Source organism: Emydura macquarii, unplaced genomic scaffold, assembly GCF_026122565.2.
Source record: "Emydura macquarii macquarii isolate MOO-44397 ecotype Brisbane River unplaced genomic scaffold, CSIRO-AGI_Emac_v2 contig_3128, whole genome shotgun sequence".
NCBI classification, from domain to species: domain Eukaryota; kingdom Metazoa; phylum Chordata; order Testudines; family Chelidae; genus Emydura; species Emydura macquarii.
In genome coordinates this window covers 7,300,129-7,318,928 of record NW_027133265.1, presented here as the reverse complement: position 1 = coordinate 7,318,928, position 18,800 = coordinate 7,300,129, and the positions used below count along the sequence as shown (strand labels likewise).

At 43.9% G+C, this 18,800-nt stretch overlaps 1 protein-coding gene across 1 annotated transcript in view; it reads left to right on the top strand.

Annotated features, from left to right (window-relative positions):
* WDR19 (WD repeat domain 19) overlaps positions 1–18,800 on the top strand; it is a 94,944-nt gene that overhangs the window by 10,113 nt on the left and 66,031 nt on the right. The window contains exons 4-6 of the mRNA XM_067531186.1: positions 8,066–8,191; positions 9,965–10,080; positions 10,851–10,966. Coding sequence (XP_067387287.1) covers positions 8,066–8,191; positions 9,965–10,080; positions 10,851–10,966 — 358 coding nt within the window. The remainder of the gene's footprint in view (positions 1–8,065; positions 8,192–9,964; positions 10,081–10,850; positions 10,967–18,800) is intronic.

Sequence of the window (18,800 nt, the reverse complement as noted above, 5' to 3'; positions counted from 1 at the left end):
TCCTGGACCTATGCCTTGTACCTAGTAATCTAAATTTAGCTTCCAGGACCTCTCCCTTACATCTTCCGACCTAAATCATTGGTACCAATACATACCACACCACAGGCTCTTCTCCAGCACTCACCTACAGAAACTGAGGGCATCTTGTGACGTCTGCCACCTTTACACCTGGCAATAAAGTCACCAAGCTGTTCTCATAGTCACCGCATCCCCAACTGTCTACATTGCTGATGATCAGTTCCCTGTCACCACAGTCAGTCTTTGGGTATATCTACATTGCAAAATAACCTCCATGGCAGCAGTTTGAGTTTGGGTCAGCTGACTCAGACTTGTGCTACCGGTCTAAAAATAGCAGTGTAGAAGTTCCCACTCAGCCTGGAGCCCAACCTCTGAGACCCTCTCCCCCTTTTCAGATTTCAGAGCACAGGCTGCAGGCCATGTGGGAACATCTACCCTGTAATTTTTAGCATTATAGTGTGAGCCCAACTCAGTTGACTTGAGCTCTGAGACTCACTGGAGCAAGGTTTTGGTTTTTTTAATTTTGCTGCAGTGTAGATGTACCTTTTGTCTCCTCACTGTAATTCAGTCCCCTGGAGAAACTTCCTCAGTACAGGAGGAGCTGTCAGTTTCCACTATCTCAGTCGGAAAGAGAGTCCCATCTAAGGAAGTATTTCCCTCTATTCCACCTTGGTGCCCCTTCCACCATAAGTCTAGCTTCCTCAACTGGATGATTGGGGAAGTCAGTTCTGAGGTGAGCCTTCTCCACAGTGTCCCTATAAACAATTCCATCGCTCTTCCAGTTCAGCAGCTCTATACTCAAGATGCTGTACACAGGCTCTGAGGGCCACGAGCTGCTTGTACCTGGTGCATATACTTGGCCACAAAGCAAATAATTATTCATACATTCTGCACTCTGTGCATTAAATTGGATAGTGCCCTGCTGGTCTGCTGCTGAATTATCTCGATAGCTAGACTGGGTTTAGCTCTGATTAGAAATGAATTTAACTTTTTTTTTTGTGGTCTGTTAATTATTCAAGGAAAAGGTTTTATTATTATTCAGATTTTAATTCCTCGGGCTATAACAGAGCTTTCTTGCTGTTAGTGACTACTTAGCACTCAGTCCAAACTCCCTCATGCTCAGTCACTCTGAGAAGCACCATATGATGTCTACACTGCAAAGAAAAACCCACTTCTTGCCAGCTGACTCAGGTTCCCAGGGCTTGGGCTGCAGGACTTACATTGCAGTGTAGACTTCCAGGCAAGGGCTGCAGCCTGAGCTTTGGGACCTTCCCACTTCACAGGGTCTTAGAGCCCAAATGCCAGCCGGTGCCCAGAAGCCCATACTGCAATTAAATAACCCCTTAGTCAGAGCCCCTTGAGCCTGAGTCAGCTGGCATGGGCCATCCACAGGTGTCTAATTGCTGTGTAAATGTACCCTCATTCATATCCTAGCTCTGTGTTCCGACAGGTTAGGGATCCCCCAGAGTCAATAATGAGTCAGTTAGGGAATAAATGAGTTTTATTATAAAAACAGGAGTAATATAGATTTTTAACTAGTTATACTCATCTAAACAAACAATTAACTATAAAATATAGACTAATATAAAAGGATATAAAAACAATTAAGCACAAAACATAAATTGATATAAGAAAGTATTAAACAGACAACTAACTATAAAAACCTAAACTAATATTAAACCGACAGTGTTCCCTGCCCGGGAATCAAACCCTGGTCTCCCACATAGCAGATAGGGACACTTACCACTATGCTACACAGACAATTAGTTAATTACACGGCACAGAAGGGGGGGTTACACAGACGGTTAACTACAAGGCACAGAGGACAGTTTACAAGACAGAAGGATTTTACACAGACACACAGAGATTTCACACAGACAGTTAACTGCAAGACACAAACGGGCAGTTAAACAGACAACGTAGCTGTAAAATACAGACTGATAGTTAACTCCTCACCATACAGGCTAATATCCACAGCATTATTCGATTCGATTCGGCTGGCAAAAAGACATTTCGCGCTCCGGGGGGGGACGACGACACGGGAGCGGGAGAGTCTGGGACCAGATGATCAGGCTGGTTGCGATGAGGCTCTCAGCGGGGGCTTGGGAAAGACCCCTCTTTATGGACTAAATGGGACATGAAGGGTTAACTGATTGGCCAAGGGATGGGACATGGGCTTCATGCCAGCACTGGATTGGCTGGGGGACACTTGCAGTTTTCCTGGTTGCTGGGGAGTTTCGTCTCCCATGCTCAGTTACATTCCTCATATATGATGTGGGAGCCAAAGGTACAGCCAATTCCATGGTTATGCCCTAATAAGGTCAGGTCGTGGGTTGACTGTTAGCACTGAATGGGTAAGGGGGCGAGGGGTGGTCATTGTTGCAGCTCAATTCCTGCAGATGGCCACCCCTCGCCCCCTCCCCATCCATTCAGGCTAACAGTCAACCCACGACCTGACCTGACCTTATTAGGGCAGCCAGCCAAAGGATCGGCTCCCAGGTCATACATGGGAAATGAAACTGATCATGGGAAACGAAACTTACCAGCAACCAGGAAACTGAATTAACTGCAAGTGTCCCCCGGCCAATCTGGTGCTGGCACATAGCCCATAGTTTATAAAAAGGGGTCTTTCCCAAGCCCCAGCGGAGAGCCTCATCGCAACCAGCCTGATCATCTGGTCTCAGACTTTCCCCGCTCCGTGTCTCCCCCCCGAGCGTGAAACGTGTTTTGCCGGCCGTATCGAAATTGAATAATGCTGTGGATATCAGTCTGTGTGTCCTTCTACGCCTGTGTGGTGAGGAGTTAACTATCAGTTTGTATTTTACGGCTACGTTGTCTGTTTAACTGCCCGTTTGTGTCTTGCAGTTAACTGTCTGTGTGAAATCTCTGTGTGTCTGTGTAAAATCATTCTGTCTTGTAGTTAACTGTCTCTGCCTCTGTGCTTTGTAGTTAATCATCTGTATAACCCCTTTCTATTTCCTGCAAGCAGCTAGTTGTCTGTGTAGCATAGTGGTAAGTGTCCCTGTCTGCTATGTGGGAGACCAGGGTTTGATTCCCGGGCAGGGAACCACTGTCTGTTTAATATTAGTTTAGATCTTTATAGTTAGTTGCCTGTTTAATACTTTCTTATATCAATTTATGTTTTGTGCTTAATTGTTTTTATATCCTTTTATATTAGTCTATATTTTATAGTTAATTGTTTGTTTAGATGAGTATAACTAGTTAAAAATCTATATTACTCCTGTTTTTATAATAAAACTCATTTATTCCCTAACTGACTCATTATTGACTCTGGGGGATCACTAACCTGTCGGAACAGTCATATGCAAGAACTGTCCTGCAACACTCTGTAGATACATCTACCTTGAACAAATGTGAAGGCCTTAGCACCTCCAAACTGCTTAATTACTGATGATTAGCTCAGTCTGTAGAAGTCTAGTTTCAAAGAATCTAGTACTACACCTGGTTCAAAGAATCTACCCCTAAATGTGGGAGTCTTTTAATATTAAAATTAAACCTAGTTTACAGTCTGACTACTTGTAATCAGACTATGTAATAGAAGCAGTTAAATAACAGCCATTTCAGCTCTGGCAATTAGTTGCTGCATCTAAACCAGATTACAGTTTTAATCTCCAAAAATAACCACTCAAACGGAGTGTAGGGGTCACAGTTACAGGACTGTCCTCTTTCTGATCTCTCTGAATACCTTCTCTCAGGTTTCAGACCTCCACATATTCTGGAGTAGAATTCCACAGTTTTCCCACTCTTACATGAAGTTCTAGGCTACAGTACCCTGAGTCTCAACTGTGCTTACCCAGCAGGTCTCTGCCTTTAGTGTTTGCCTAGATCTGCTTCAAGCTATGAAATACATATTTGGGAATATTACATGGCAGAGCTTCATAACCATGCATACGAGATTACAAGAAACATACTACTATAACAATTATGTTCAGCATGTCATGAGCATTCCAAAACATTTTACATGACATATTTTGCATTAAACAATACACGGTTATACTATGAGTGCACATGAATGATACACAATTGCATAATAAGGGTGTACATGGGGTGCAGTGTGTCATAGATGTCCATGAAAGTTTCTTGCGGGAGGCTACATTTACTAGATTAATGGCTAAATTCAGGCAAGAGGATGAAAAGAAGATAAAAGAACATTGGACTGATGTATTGCTGATTTAGCTTGCAGCCTGGTAAACATAAAGTGCTTCATATTAGGAGCTAATACCTGAGGAAGGGAAAGCTGGCAGTTTTTCAAGAAGGTGCCTCCTGTTTTACTCGGGGCTATAAATGTACTTATCTAAAATGCAGAGCAAAAGCACAATTCACATTGGATATTAGACTGCAAAACAAATTATTTTTATAAAATAAGTTTTATTTTGACTTCTAAGGCAGTCAGACTGCTTGTTTTTTCACTCATAGCATTCGCAACAGTTTTAAATACTATTTTCACATACTGTACACCTTTTTTTACGAAAGAACCATGTGTGTCCCGTCCAGTGCCCAGGGTAGCCCCCTGAAAATGCCAAGGTCAGGGCAGGCTGCGAACGGAGAGCAGATTCTCCCAGCACTGGTGGGTGGCACTGAAGCCAGACTTCCCAACCAGCCACAAACTGTGTTTCTGAATCCCCACAGAAGCCAGTATACAAATACACACAACCCCCTTTACTGCATTTCAGTTTCTGGCTCCCAAATTAGCACTAGGTCCAGTAAAGAGACCAGTTGTTTAACCTCTGTGCTCTTTACTACAAAGATTCCCTCTGACCCCAAAAGGTCAGCCACAGTACCAGTTCAATATAAGTTTGGATCTTATCTAAAATACCACGCTGTCAGCCAATCCTTTAGTAACTAAAACTAAAGGTTTGTTATAAAAAGAAAGAAAGAAACCATAAGAGAAATGTTAAAGGATTAGAGCAGTCAGATACATACAAATGATTGAAAGTCCATATACATCAGGTTTCTAGAAGAATTGTGGAGTTGCAGGCTTGTATAGTTCCTCTGGTATACATTCAGTAACTGGATGGGTCTTAGTCCTTCGGTTCAGTTGCAAGTGAATTGATCCAGAGGCAGGTGTGTGTCTGTACCTGAAAAGGAACAAAGACAAAATGGTTTCTGTGGCTATATACCCTCTGGCCTTGGCCATGCTGTCTTGTGGAATGTTACAAGAACTAAAATGGAGTCCAGAGTCACATGGGCCAATCCTGGTAACTCTTCAGGTATGCCTTTAGTTTCTTCCTGGGCCCCTTGCATCCATGAATGTCTTAATGGGCCATTAAGCAGGTTATTGTCCTGCCACCATTCTATCTGGGGTGTTGCCCAGGTAGCACAATTTGAAATACAGATATCTCAAATATATCTATAACTTCCATTTCACATATTACACATAAACATAAGTATCATCTGACTTAGCATATTATAACCTTTCTAACCGTACCTGACATGGCATTTCTCACATGAATTATTATGATTCTGACACACTGATGTTAACCAATATGACAAATGCTCTCCCCCCCATTACCCAGCACGACACAATGGTTGAGAGATCATGCCCAAGATAGAAGAGTGTAAAAGACAATTTTTCAGATGATTAAAAACCACGCTGAAGCATTCATGACAGCAAAAGCTTTGTTCTGCATGTTTTTGCAGTGATTAGACACTGCAGTTTTTACATATTTGTCAAATGCCAAACAGTAGGTTATTTCCCCAGGCTATCAGGTGGAGCCTGGAACAAGTAATCAGATGCCTGCTATACATTACAAGTTGCTTGCCTTGTGACTAGAGATGTGCGAATGGTTAATATAATACCAAGATTCCATCCAAAATCAGGGTTGGTTCAGGTTCTGTTGTGTTCACATACATCTACCTAGATATGTAAATGTTAGCAGCCCTGGCTTGTGCAAACACCTGTGTCCCAAAATCCCTCCTTTTGTTATCTTCAGGGATTGTAGCTGGGCTCCTGAGACTGAGTGGCCCACTGTGCTCTCCCTGGGACTTTAAGGTACACTTTGAGGTTGTGTGTATACTGCATTTAGATGCCCATGGCTGGCCAATGCCAGTTGATGTGGACGGTGGGGCTTGGGCAGCAGCTGTTTAATTGCAGTATAGACATTCAGGCTTGAGTTGCAGCCTGAGCTCTGGGACCCTCCCATCTCACAAGATCCTAAAACTTGAGCTCCAGCCTGAGCCCGAATGTCCATACCACCATTAAACAGCCCCTTAGTCCAAGCCCCATGAACCAGAGTCAGCTGGAATGAGCCAGCCATGGATTTTTAATTGCAGTGTAGACATACCCCACCAGGGCTTTTTCTTCTGCAAAATCTTTGAGGATTTTTATATTATGATCCACTGTCTCTTTCAGTTCTAATAAGAGCCGTTGGTGCCCAAACCCTTCCCTATGCTACTGCAGCAGGAAAATATACCCAGTGCATAAGCAGAGGTGTTATATAATCATTAGCGTATATGTCCTTTCCTTGGTCCTAGCTCCCTTTTGCTAGAAATTGTATGGTGTGTCTGCCCCTGTGCTCATTGTGGGAACAGCAGCTAGAGCATTTTCCTGCTTCTATGAGGACTTCTGTCCCAAACTTAATGTTACACTTATGAAATAAACAGCAGGATCTTATTCAGGGGACAAGGCAGTATGCTGCGTTTATTATGAATACAGAAAATATTTTACAAAAGCAATTGCCTAAAGCACACTTACACACACACACATGCACACAGTTCTGCAGGAGGGATATAATTACCAGCCTCCATGTTGCTCAAGCTGAATCACTGGCCAGGTGACTCAGACACAAGGATGCAGCCAGGCTCTGTTGGTCGCGACACGATGCTCCTTGGAGTTTGCAGAACGAGCCCAAAGTCCAGGTTTCTTCTCCCCATTTTTATACTTATCCATCCCCATTCGGGTCTATGGATTTTGTCATGTCAGATAGTCTCCTTGTTTGATGTAATCGTCAATTACATTTGATATCGCAAGTGTGACAGCTTTCCCATTATTCTTTCATTCCTGTTTCACACTTTGTCTTGTTCCTATCCTTGGGTGTTAACTCCCCTGTTTTCTGGGGTTATTTTGATCTTTGGCCATCTGGGTTGTAAAAGTTCTTTAAACAAAAGCATCTTCTCTCCCTCCTGCCCTTGGAGGCTAAGAACCATTACCTCAGCAATTACTTCTTCGCCGTCTTATCTCAGCAGACTCAAACTGCATTCACTCCTCATTCATACTTCCTAAAAATCATTACATTCTTATCCCATTACATTGGTACGTTATCTTATACTTACTTACTAACATAATAAAATCCTTATACCTACACCAATTTTATTAATACTGATTTTACTAAAAGGAAATAAAAGAAATCTTATTTGTTCTCTCATTGCCCCATGATTTACACATCAACCACATTCCTGATACGCATTGGGCACTTCCCTTCACTTGTAAATTATCACAATTTGATGTCAGGATGTTCCCAAACATTCATATGTAGATATTTACAAACAGGGCCCCAATGTGTCATAAATGTTAAATCACAAAATGTTTAGGCAGGATGTTCCCACTCTCATGTTCAAGCAGTCAGTTATCATAGTGGAGAATGGTTCAGGCCTACATCACAGTGCTGGGGCCTACATTAGTACCCTTCTGAGAACTAGGAGGGAGCTACCCACATCAGGTGGTCTCTGAAAAACTATAAGGTTGGGTGACAACTTGGTATCCCTTGAAGATCCGGAGTATGTTGGGGTGTGGACCTCTTGCCCTGGGGACTACCAAGTGATCAGGGCTCTGGAGCCCCCTTTGAAGGTGCAAGTGGTAGGAAGGGGTCATAATCTTGGGTGAGATTAGGGATGGGTGCAACTTCTACCTGGAGATTCAGATTTATGTATTATGAATGTCTCATCCTGTCTCAGGTTTATTAGGAGGGTTGGAGCTGAGTTAGGGGCTTCAGTTTGCTTGTGTATAATTTTGTCTGGCTTGGACCCTCATAAACTTTAAAAATCCCTAGTAAAGTTTATTTTCTTCTTTCTCTCTCTGTTTCTTAAGCAACTGTGTTGCTATGGACTGGGATAAAGATGGAGACACTTTAGCAATAATTGCTGACAAATCTAGTACCATTTATTTGTGGGATGCCAACACAAATAAAACAAGCCAGGTGGACAGTGGCATGAGGTAAGAAAACTCTTCTTGTAAAATGTAAATTGCTTATCAAAAACAGACTGCTACAGTATGCCCTTCTTTGTGCTACATCTTAAATGAATTTGTTAGCTGAAACTAAAGCAGAATGCGGCAGCCTGCTTCTTAAGTGAGGTGTCTTGCCACAAGGACATTACACTGGCATTTTGTAGCCTTCATTAGTTGTCTGCAGATTTCAAGGTAGAGCATTTGTGTAGGTTTTGCTCTATAAAGCTCTAAATTGCCTTAGATCTGTCTATTTGAGAGATTATCAATCTCCCCATGACATGTGCTATTGCAAAAATTGGGATCAATAGAAACACTTGATGTGGAATCCATTTAGTTTAAAACAGATGCTGCTGCTGGCAAGGTTGCCCTAAAGGCCCTTCAACTTCGGAACTCGTTTCCCACACCTTGGTCTTTAAAAGGATGAATTTATTGACCTCTAGATTTATTGAAAGATCTTTAAATACGGCTTTTGTGGGCAAGGTGCTGCTGAGGGCCAATATCTAATCTTGTTACTGTAAGGATTAGCTGGTCATTATCGGTATATATTGGAGTTTGCTGCTGAATATTTTTGTGGTATGATTTTGTTTTTAAAGGAATGTCAATAGTGCCTAAATCCTGAGGCAGTCTCTTTATATTATTAGTTACATAGCATTAGCACCCACAATGTGCTAGGCACTTTTGAAGAACATAAGATAATAAAGTCCCTGTCCAAAAATCATTCATCAGCAACAGAGAAAATATTTTCCTCTTCACAAACCTTATCAGAAATTTGGGCCTGATCAACAGTCACAGACTCTGAGTGTCTGTCTCATTATGCTTGTTGTTTCTTTATGTCCATTCAGTCTATGTAGCTGGGAAGAGAACAAATCCTTCTTATAGAAATATGTATTCCTTTAGTAATTCTGCTTCTGTTACCATTTTTTATTCTCTTTGTGTTTATTACTTTTTAAACTAATAATAAAACAGACAAAATGTACTTCAAGGACATTTTACATATATCAATTCTAAAATCCAGTTACATAAGGGAGACTATAATAGTAAGGAGGCCATACCTAATTGAATACAACAATACAAGTGCAACAGAAATATCTGGATTGAGGGAGTCCTAAGCTTGGTTGACAGGTTAGGCTGCAGGGAGATTGAAATAATATTATCTTTTTACTAAATTCAATTAAAAATAATAAGCTTTTTGTATTAATTCTTTAAAAATCACACAAAACACAGCCTTCCTTTGTCTGAAACACAAAGCAAAAATAGCTTCTGCTAAGCTTTCTTGCTACGTTGGATAGTTTGTCAATCAAAGAACTATGACCTGCATGAGAATACAGTCATGTGATCAGTCCATACTAAACTGTTACAATACAAAAAAGAAATTCAGAAAAGCATCTTTTTTAACATTTCTTAGAAATTTGTTGTCAACTTGATTACTTCTGATATATTTTAAAGTATATCAAGGATGCTTAAGAGCTTATGGACAGGTGCCCACTTTTAGCATTTGTACACATCTAAATATTTAAATAAACCAGCTGTGTCCGTGTCTGTGTCCAGTTCATTACTGTTTTGTGAATGCTTAAGCAAGTCTGAAAGTGGCAAACTCCCCTAAAACAAATTAATAAAAAAATTCAGCTCAGGCTTACACAATACTGTGCAAAATAAAAAACAAATAATTATAGTTAAAAATGTTCTTGTTTTTTAAGTTTAAAAAAATCTCACTGCTATGCCATATAAGAAGATTTTATTGTGTTTTTTTTAATGTTTCAGAGATCCAATGTCTTTCTTGCTTTGGTCCAGAATTGGAGCCTTACTTGCTGTTGGAACAACTAAGGGAAACTTGCTTATTTATAACCGACAGACTTCTCGCAAAATTCCTGTCCTTGGTATGTACTATCCTGAATTTCAGTGGGGTTTTTATGTGTCTGACTGAGAGCGAAATGTTACTCATAATGTTAAGATTCCTTTTTGTTCAATGTAAAAATATAATAATCTAGAACTGTAACCCCAAAATGTACTGTTGTTCAAATGGATACTTCTGTTTTATTATTTTTGCTAAAATGGTTTCTTACAGAACTTTGTAAAACACCTATTGGCAAAGTTCTGTGCTGCCAAGTGGGAAACTTGGGTTAAATTGTCTCCCTTTGCTCCAAAGGCCAGAAAATAGGTTGTGGGATTTTTTGTGTGTTGATACACTATCTTTCCTATGGTATATTTGAGGAGAAACATCAATAAACTTCAAGACCCATTTGGACAAAAAAATGGTGGCTGCAATAAAAGGGCTTGAGAGTTTTGATACAAATCAAATGGGAAGACGAGAAGTTCCTTGAGATTCCATAAAGATACAGAGGCTTCTTCTTCTTCTTTTTTTTTTAAAACAAGACACAAACTTTGATAACAAATATTTTCCACTGACTAACATGCCTTCTTTAATATTTACCATGTCAGTTTTTTGTTTCACACTCTAATTATTTTCTAAAAATGTACATACTTGAATTACATTAATCTTGCCTTTAATTTTCTAATGTTTTTTAAAATGTGTGTATTCTAGGGCTTCAACCTGCATAGGCTAGGTTATGCATTAGAGGCCACATTTCCATCTCTAATTTTGTATGGTTTTTTATGTGTATAAATTAGATGTATATTTGTTTTTCAGGTAAACACACCAAGCGGATCACATGTGGTTGCTGGAGTACTGAAAACCTGCTGGCACTAGGCAGTGAAGACAAAATGATAACTATTAGCAATCAGGAAGGAGATACTATAAGACAGGTAATAATAGCAGCATTTTTATCTAACTGCGATACTTAGTTTATGATGCTGCGGCAAGATTCTGTGCTGGTCTCTGAGTCACAACACTGAACTCTCAGTCCAGAGGGAGTGGCTATAAGTCATCTTTGCACCCTCCTAATCCTGGACTGCTCCCAGGGCAGGAGCAGAACTTTGACATACTTTGGCGTCTGTCTATGTTATAGCAGCCTTTTTGGGCTGCCCTATGGGCTGCAATATTTTGCAGTGCTGCACATTATAGCTTTCCCCTGAAATGCTGTTTCAGCACCTCTGCCCTGATTTATCTTCTATGCCAGGGCTTGCAAGAGGTCCTTGGAAAGCAGCCTTATGGCTGTCCTCCACAGTGCTGTACTAGGGAAATTCTTCCATGATCAGATACAGGGCTTTTAGTGCACCTTTAGGATGCTCCAGCTCTTTTACTCTTTGTAAAATGACTGGAATAGGGGTGAGGATCTTGCCCCTGAGATGTAAGGTGGATCTTCATTACACCTTTTAAGATGCTGATTCCCTTCTTCCCTCCAAATTTTATTTAGATCCTCTGATCAGGATGTCCTAAATGTTTTCTTATGGAAATTAGAATCTTCATGGGCAAAGGCACTTTCTGAATGTGCACAACATTTAAAGAATTCACCTAATTTTAAATAATAGAAACAGTGGTTCATTGAATACTTTCTTAAGAGCAGACTGAAGTCTTACTACTTCTTCTTCTAATGGTTGCAGACATGTATTCCTCTCAGGCATGCACACGCCCAGCACACTGAAGCTGGAGAACTTTGCTTGGCAGTACTTGTTGGCGTGGCACTCGCTCTCTTTGGCCCCTCGTAGCCTCTCCCATAGCTATTTAAATGCAGTGATCCCCTGATCCCCTCCCCCCAGTTCCTTTTCATCACCCACAGTTTGAGTTGGAGTGTTGTGTGGTATCTTATCTCATGTTTTTCTGTCACAGTGCTTTCCTATGATCTTGTGTATGTAGTAAGTTATAGTAATGCTTTTAGGATTTAGTTAATTAGTAGTAGTAGCTAAATAGGATTTAGCCTGATGTGTGATGCCTCTAAACACTGCCCATCATATGGGGTGGCTGTACTTGTGACACCACACTTGGTATTTGTTGTGTCTTGGGGAAGGACACATTAAAGAAAAGTGCTCCATCTGTAAGTTTTTCAGAAAGAGAACACAGGTGGCTAGAGACTTGTACCTGAAACAACATCTTATGAACCAGGCCTTGAGGCGTGCCTCAGTGCCAGGGACCTCTGCAGTTTGACTGTCACCTCAGAGAACTTCAGAGCCAGCACAGACTATTGTTCCGTGGCCAGACTCTGACGTCTCTCATGAGGAAGAGAGCATTCTCCTTCCTTTGGTCCTCCAAGGAAAAGAACTCACAAAACGGACCGGGGCCACTCCAGAGCTTGGAGAGATTCCACCTCCTCCTGTAAGAGGAGTGCAGACCACCACAATGATTCCTCCAGGATGCTGAATAGAGCTGGGACATGTGCTTGGTCTCCGGTACTAAGTCAAGATCAGTTGGACACTATACTGTAGACTCCAGTACCATTAGTGGGAGTCCTCTGAGTCCAATTCCAATGATATCGGTGTTACACCAACTGCTTCAACACTACTGGTGTATCAGGCAGCACTGGACTTGTTCTGCTGTTCTAGTTCCTGATTTTCCGTTATTACATGAGCATTCAGCTGCTTGGACTAGTTGCAGAATTGTCGCTATTATTGGCACCATTTTCCACGCTTTTTAACATTCAAGGTGCAGCAGTGATCCTTCTCGGTATCAAAGGAATCATTGGTGCAGATACAGTTTTCGGTACTGACAACAGTTTTGATGCAGACCACACCTACAGGATTGGTACCAATCTCGACTTCAGTACCAATGTCTGTTCTGGTGCTGAGTGTGAGTATCAGTATTCAAGGCCCCAACTATTTTACCATCATTGACACTGATGCGACCTGCATATTGGTCTTCCGATGAGGCTTGACGTTTTCTGGCTTCACCTGAAGTGGCTCTTCCATTGCCACCAGATTACTTGGAGGGTTCTTCAAGATTGACCTCAGGGACATCTTCCCTCTCACTCTTGCCTTCAAGGCACTGTTCCTGAAAGTCTTTGAGACCTCCTGGAGATCGCCATCTGTATCGGGATCATCATTGCTCCCATAGTAAGGATAGGGGCTCCTGGTTTTACTGGACACCAATGCTATATCTTTATCCTCAGTGACCTCTTTGGACTCCTTGGGATGTTCCTCCATCTGCAAGGTCCAGGGCAAGGTCGCCAATCCCCTTGGTAGTGTCCCCTTGTAATGGGTCATTCTCCTCTCCCCCCCGCCCCCCAATCCCCCGGGGTGCAGCTTGAAAACTGTGGCACCACTGTGCCACCTTACCCTTCCCACCTGACTTGACTCCCTACAATGCCTCACTGGTGATAAACAGTAGACCCCTCTGAGCACTGTTATCACCCAGTGCAACAGCAGGTGGAGCACCATACCCAGCTAGACATCAGGAATGTTTACCTGGACTGCTCTGGCTGTGTGATGCTGTCAGCAAGCTACAAACCTCTATCAGGTATAGTACTCTCACAGGCATTCACAGGCAGGGACACACCAAACTGAGGTACACAAGTGCTTTCCAGCCACTTACAAACCAACAATAGAGGCACCAGCCAACTGCCCCCAGCTTTTCAGCAATGCACCCCAGAATTATACCATCTTGCTCTGGTCAGAAATCTGGCCAGAGTAAGTTCATTATTTAGTCCATAACCCCCCCTCCTGATGTGAAGAGATCATGCAGTAGCCTTTGCTAACTGAGCAGATTTCCCAAACACTCCAAGACACACTGATTTAGATAAAGTTAGAGAACTGAGAGGGGCCATGGCACCATTGGGACCAACGGATCCACCACCTCCTGTGGGAGCTTTGTCGTCACTGGACGAGGCCATCATTACGCCATTCCCTTCTCCACCAGATGATCATGGCCAATATCAGGAGCTCCTAAGACGCATGGCAACAACCCTGAACTTGCCAGCAGAAGATGTCATGGAGTCACAGGATGAATTCCTGGACATCCTTCAACCAGCGGGCCCATCCAGGATAGGGTTGGCAATTCACAAGGCCCATCTTACAGCCAGCACAGGTAATCTGGCACACCCAAGTGTCATGTACTCCAACACCCAAACGTGCTGAACGCAGGTACCTGCTTCTGGCCAAGAATACTAATTTCCTCTTCATGCACCTCCCACCCAACTCACTTGTGGTCCAATCCGTGGTGCAACGAGCCAGACAGCAACAGCCCAGAGCCACCTTCAGGCTGGGCTGCAAAAAAGCTAGACTTTGTCAGTCACAAGATATGTTCATCTGCAGGCTTCCAGTTCCACACAGGCAGTTATCAGGCCACACTGGCTAAACATGATTTCAAATCTTACTCCAAGCTAGTGGAATTCCAGGCCTCACTCCAGAGGAAAATGAGCAGAGTTCCAGGCCTTAATCGTGGAAGGCAAACTGGTCTCCAAAGTCTCGATCCAGGTGGCAGTTGATGCCACAGATACCGCAGCGCGGTCCCTGGCATCCAGTCTTATATTGAGGTGAGACTTGTGGCTGCAGACCTTGGGGTTTCCAAAAGAGGTCCAGATGACCCAAGAAGATTTGCCATTTGACACCCAAAAGTTGTTCAGGAACAAAACAGATCAGAGCCTTCACTCCTTGATGACTCCTGGGCCACATTTTGATCACTGGCCTTTATGCCTCGATCCCAAAAAAGCAAGCATATCAATCTCAATATCAATCCAGACTCAATTACCAACCCTACCAGCCATATCTTTCATGGCCACAGGAGCCGCACCGCCACCGGCAATGCTCGCAATGTCCTCGAAATTCCCTTGTCACCATACCTGCAACCTTTACCCCATACCAACGTCCGAGACAACGTTTTTGACTCTCAACAAGAGAACTGCAAACCCACCCCCCCACACCCAGCCTGACCTTGGGGCCTCCGTGTTCAATTTGGAGGCCATCTTTTGCTCCTTTTTACAACAACTGGAGCCACATTACCACCGACCAATGGGTCCTAGACATCGTACAACAAGGTTGCTCCATAGAATTCCATATCTTCCTGCCCCACCACTCACCACGGGCCACCAAGATGGATGCAAATCAGATCCATCTCCTGCGCCTGGAGATGCTGACACTGCTTCAGAAAGGTGCCAGAGAGCAAGTCCTTGCCCACTACGGGAACCACAAGTTCTACTCCCACTACTTCCTCATTCCAAAGAAAGGAGGAGACCTCAGAACCATTCTGGACCTGCAGGCGCTCAACAAATTAATCCTCAAATTCTTCCAGTTCCAAATTGGACAATCACACTCACATCCTCTCTTTTGGAATAGCTACTGCACCACGGGTATTCACAAAAGTCTTTGCAGTCGTGTTGTACATGCTATGACAAGATCACTTCCTCTTTCCTTACCTGGATGACTGGTTTTTGGTGGCATCGTCATGTGAACACCTGCTAGTGACTATCCAGACCTTACAAGATCTGTTTGCCGTACACATCAACAACGACAAGTCCACTCTCATTTCCACCAAAAAGCTCATGTTTATTGGAGCCATGCTGGGCTCTCGAGTAGCACGGGTATTTCTTCTCAAAAACTGCTACGCTGCCCTCGCAAACATCATTGCACAATTACACCATCCACGCATGTGTGTTCATCTGTGTGTCTCTCTCCTTGGATACACGGCAATGTCTACATCAGTCATCCCGTATGCCCGACTTCATATGTGCTGCCTACAACATTGGCTATGGACAGTTTACGACCCACAAAAGGACCATCTGAACAAACGTGTTTCCTTCCCTCCATGAGTGCTAGCCTCCCTGAAATGGTGGCAAGACCTCTCCAGAGTTCAGGTGGGCATACAATTCCACCAACCCAAACCAGACACGATCCTGGTAACAGACGCATCACTCGTGGGCTAGGGTGCCGACATACAGTGCCACACAGCACAAGGACTGTGGTCCCCCAGAGAGGCGAGGATGCATATCAATATCTTAGAAATGAAAGTGGTTCTACATGCCTGCCACGACCTCATCCCCCTACTCCAGGGCAAGCCTGTTCATCTCCTGACGGACAACATGTCAAGAGTATTCTATGTAAACAAAGGGGGAGCCTGATCCCTATCCCTATGCCAAGAAGCAGTCCGCCTGTGGAACTGGTGCCTGCAGCACAATATAGCATTACAGGCAACACACCTATCTGGGACAAACAATGCCCTTGCAGATGAGCTGAGTCACTCCTTCTATTGCTGTCATGAATGGGAACTCCACAACCCCATTTTCTGGGACATCTTCCAATGGTGGGGAACCCCCACATGGGACCTCTTTGCCTCGGCAGCAAACTTTCCTTCTTCTGCTCCAGGAGCTCGTTAGGACAGGGATCTCAGGGGGTGCCTTTCTCATTCCATGGACGTCACGCCTCTGTTACACCTTTCCACCCATTCCACTCATTCCTTGGGTACTCAGCAAGCTGAGATGAGATCAAGCACTGATAGCCCCATCATGGCCCAGACAACACTGGTACTTGGACCCACTGCACCTGCTGATCCACCCTCCAATTCCTCTCCCCATCCTACCAAACCTGGTCACCCAACAGCATGGCTGCATCCAAAACCACAATCCAGCACCAGGCCACCTCACAGTGTGGTATTTGGATGGAGCTTGCGAATAGACAACGCTTGCACCTCCCCAGTGCGACAGGTACTCACACGCAACTGACATCCCATGACCAGAGCTTGTTACCAAGCCAACTGGTGATGGTTTACTTCAATGGGCCACAGACAACCATCACTTGTTATTGACCATGACTGTTCCAACTGTCCAGGACTACCTCCCCCACCTACAATGGTCAAGTCTGACGCATTCTTCCATAAAAGTTCTTCTAGTGGCCTTTAGCACTTCCCTCCTACCTGTGGATGGTTCCTCTGTCTTTAGTCACCTAAACAGCAGTAGGCTCCTACAGGGCTTACTCAACTTGCGTCCGACCATCAGGAACCCCACCCCAGCCTGGGACCTCAATCTAGTCATTTCAACACTCACAAGGCCACCCTTTGAACCCCTATCCTCCTGCTCCCTTACTTACCTGTCTGTGAAAATAATCTTCCTCGTGGCTATTACCTCAACTTGACCGGTTGGTGAACGAGCGACCATGATGGCAGACTCCCCTTTACTATTTTTCACAAGGACAAATTCTCACTACGACTTCATCCAAAGTTTCTTCCTAAGATAGCCTTCGAGTTCCATCTCAACCAGGTTATTCACTTCCCCATTTTCTACCCTAAGCCTCACTCTTTCACCAGGGAGAGAACCTTACACTCCCTCAAAGTCAGGCGTGTGCTGGCCTTCTATCTGCAACACCCCCGCTCCTTCAGGATCTCACCGAGACTCTTTGTGGCGATAGCGGACCACTGCAAGGAGCGTGCGCTTTCTTCCCAGCGTACCTCTCATTGGATCGTTTGCTGCATCACGGAGTGCTACTCCCTCTGCCAGATCCAATTCCCACCTAGTATCAGGGCACACTCCACAAGACCACAGGTGACTACGAGGGCCTTCTGTGCCTATGTTCCATGGTAGGACATCTGCAGAGCAGTGACTTCGACTTCCGTACATACGTTCACAGCTCACTACACTTTAGTTAATGCTGCCTCCATCGATGCGCCAGTGGGTACCGCAGTCCTACAAACTCTGACATCCACAGAGCCCTAGCCCCGCCTTCTAGGGACCATCACTCAAAGAAGAAGAGGAGCTTATTTACTTTAACTGGTTCTTTTGAGATGTGAGGTCCTATCTGGATTCCAGTCCCGCCCCCTGATTTCTCTCCTTAGGGCTCGATTCCTGGTAGCGAGAGGAAACTGAGGGGGCATCGACCCACACGGACACATAAGACCTCAGATATACCACATGGGCGACACGAGGCATGCACGCAGGTCGAAGACACTGCTTTCAACAGTTCCGGCTCTGGCGCATGATGCACATGTGCACCCATGATGAAACCCACAGTGGACTCCAGATAAGGACCGCACATCTCGAAGAACCATTAGTTAAAGTAAGTAATCTCCTCTTCTTCCCACTTTGAATCACAACTACTAATTTGCTGCTCTTGATCTTCAGGATGCTTACTTCCATGTGGCAATTTTCCCAAGCCACAGAAATTTCTGAGATTTGTAGCAGCAGATCAGCATTGTCAATACACAGTGCTCCCCTTTGGCCTGTCCCTGGCATCATGCATATTTACCAAATGCATGACTGTCAGAGCAGCATATCTCGGAAAAAGAGGCATTCATGTCTTTCTTTACCTGGACAATTATGAGGGACAAGTCTAGAGACTGAGGGCAATTGGTCCAGAAGTCGACGCTGGTAAACCACCCCCTCAAGTGGTATAGTTCTGCATCGACAGGAACATGGTTCCCATTGGCGCTGTGCAGTGAAGACGCTGCCCAGAAGGGAAGCACAGCAGTCGACGGGAATTATGCAAGCTACTCTGCATAGCTTGCGTAACTCCTGTCGACTGCCGCCAAATCACCAGATAAGTGTAGACCAGGCCAAAGTCCTCTGTTACATTTAGTTCATGCTCTGCCTCTTCAGTCACCTGGGTCTGATTTTGAATTAATTAATCATTAATACCGATACAAAAAATCAAGTTAATTGGGGCTCCACTAGACTCTGATGACATTTCTTCCTAATGAACATGTTGTAGCATGCAAGACTCTGCCTTCGTCCTCCTTGGGGCTGTTTAAAATTGTAGATCTTCTGAATTGTCAGTCATTGGATGG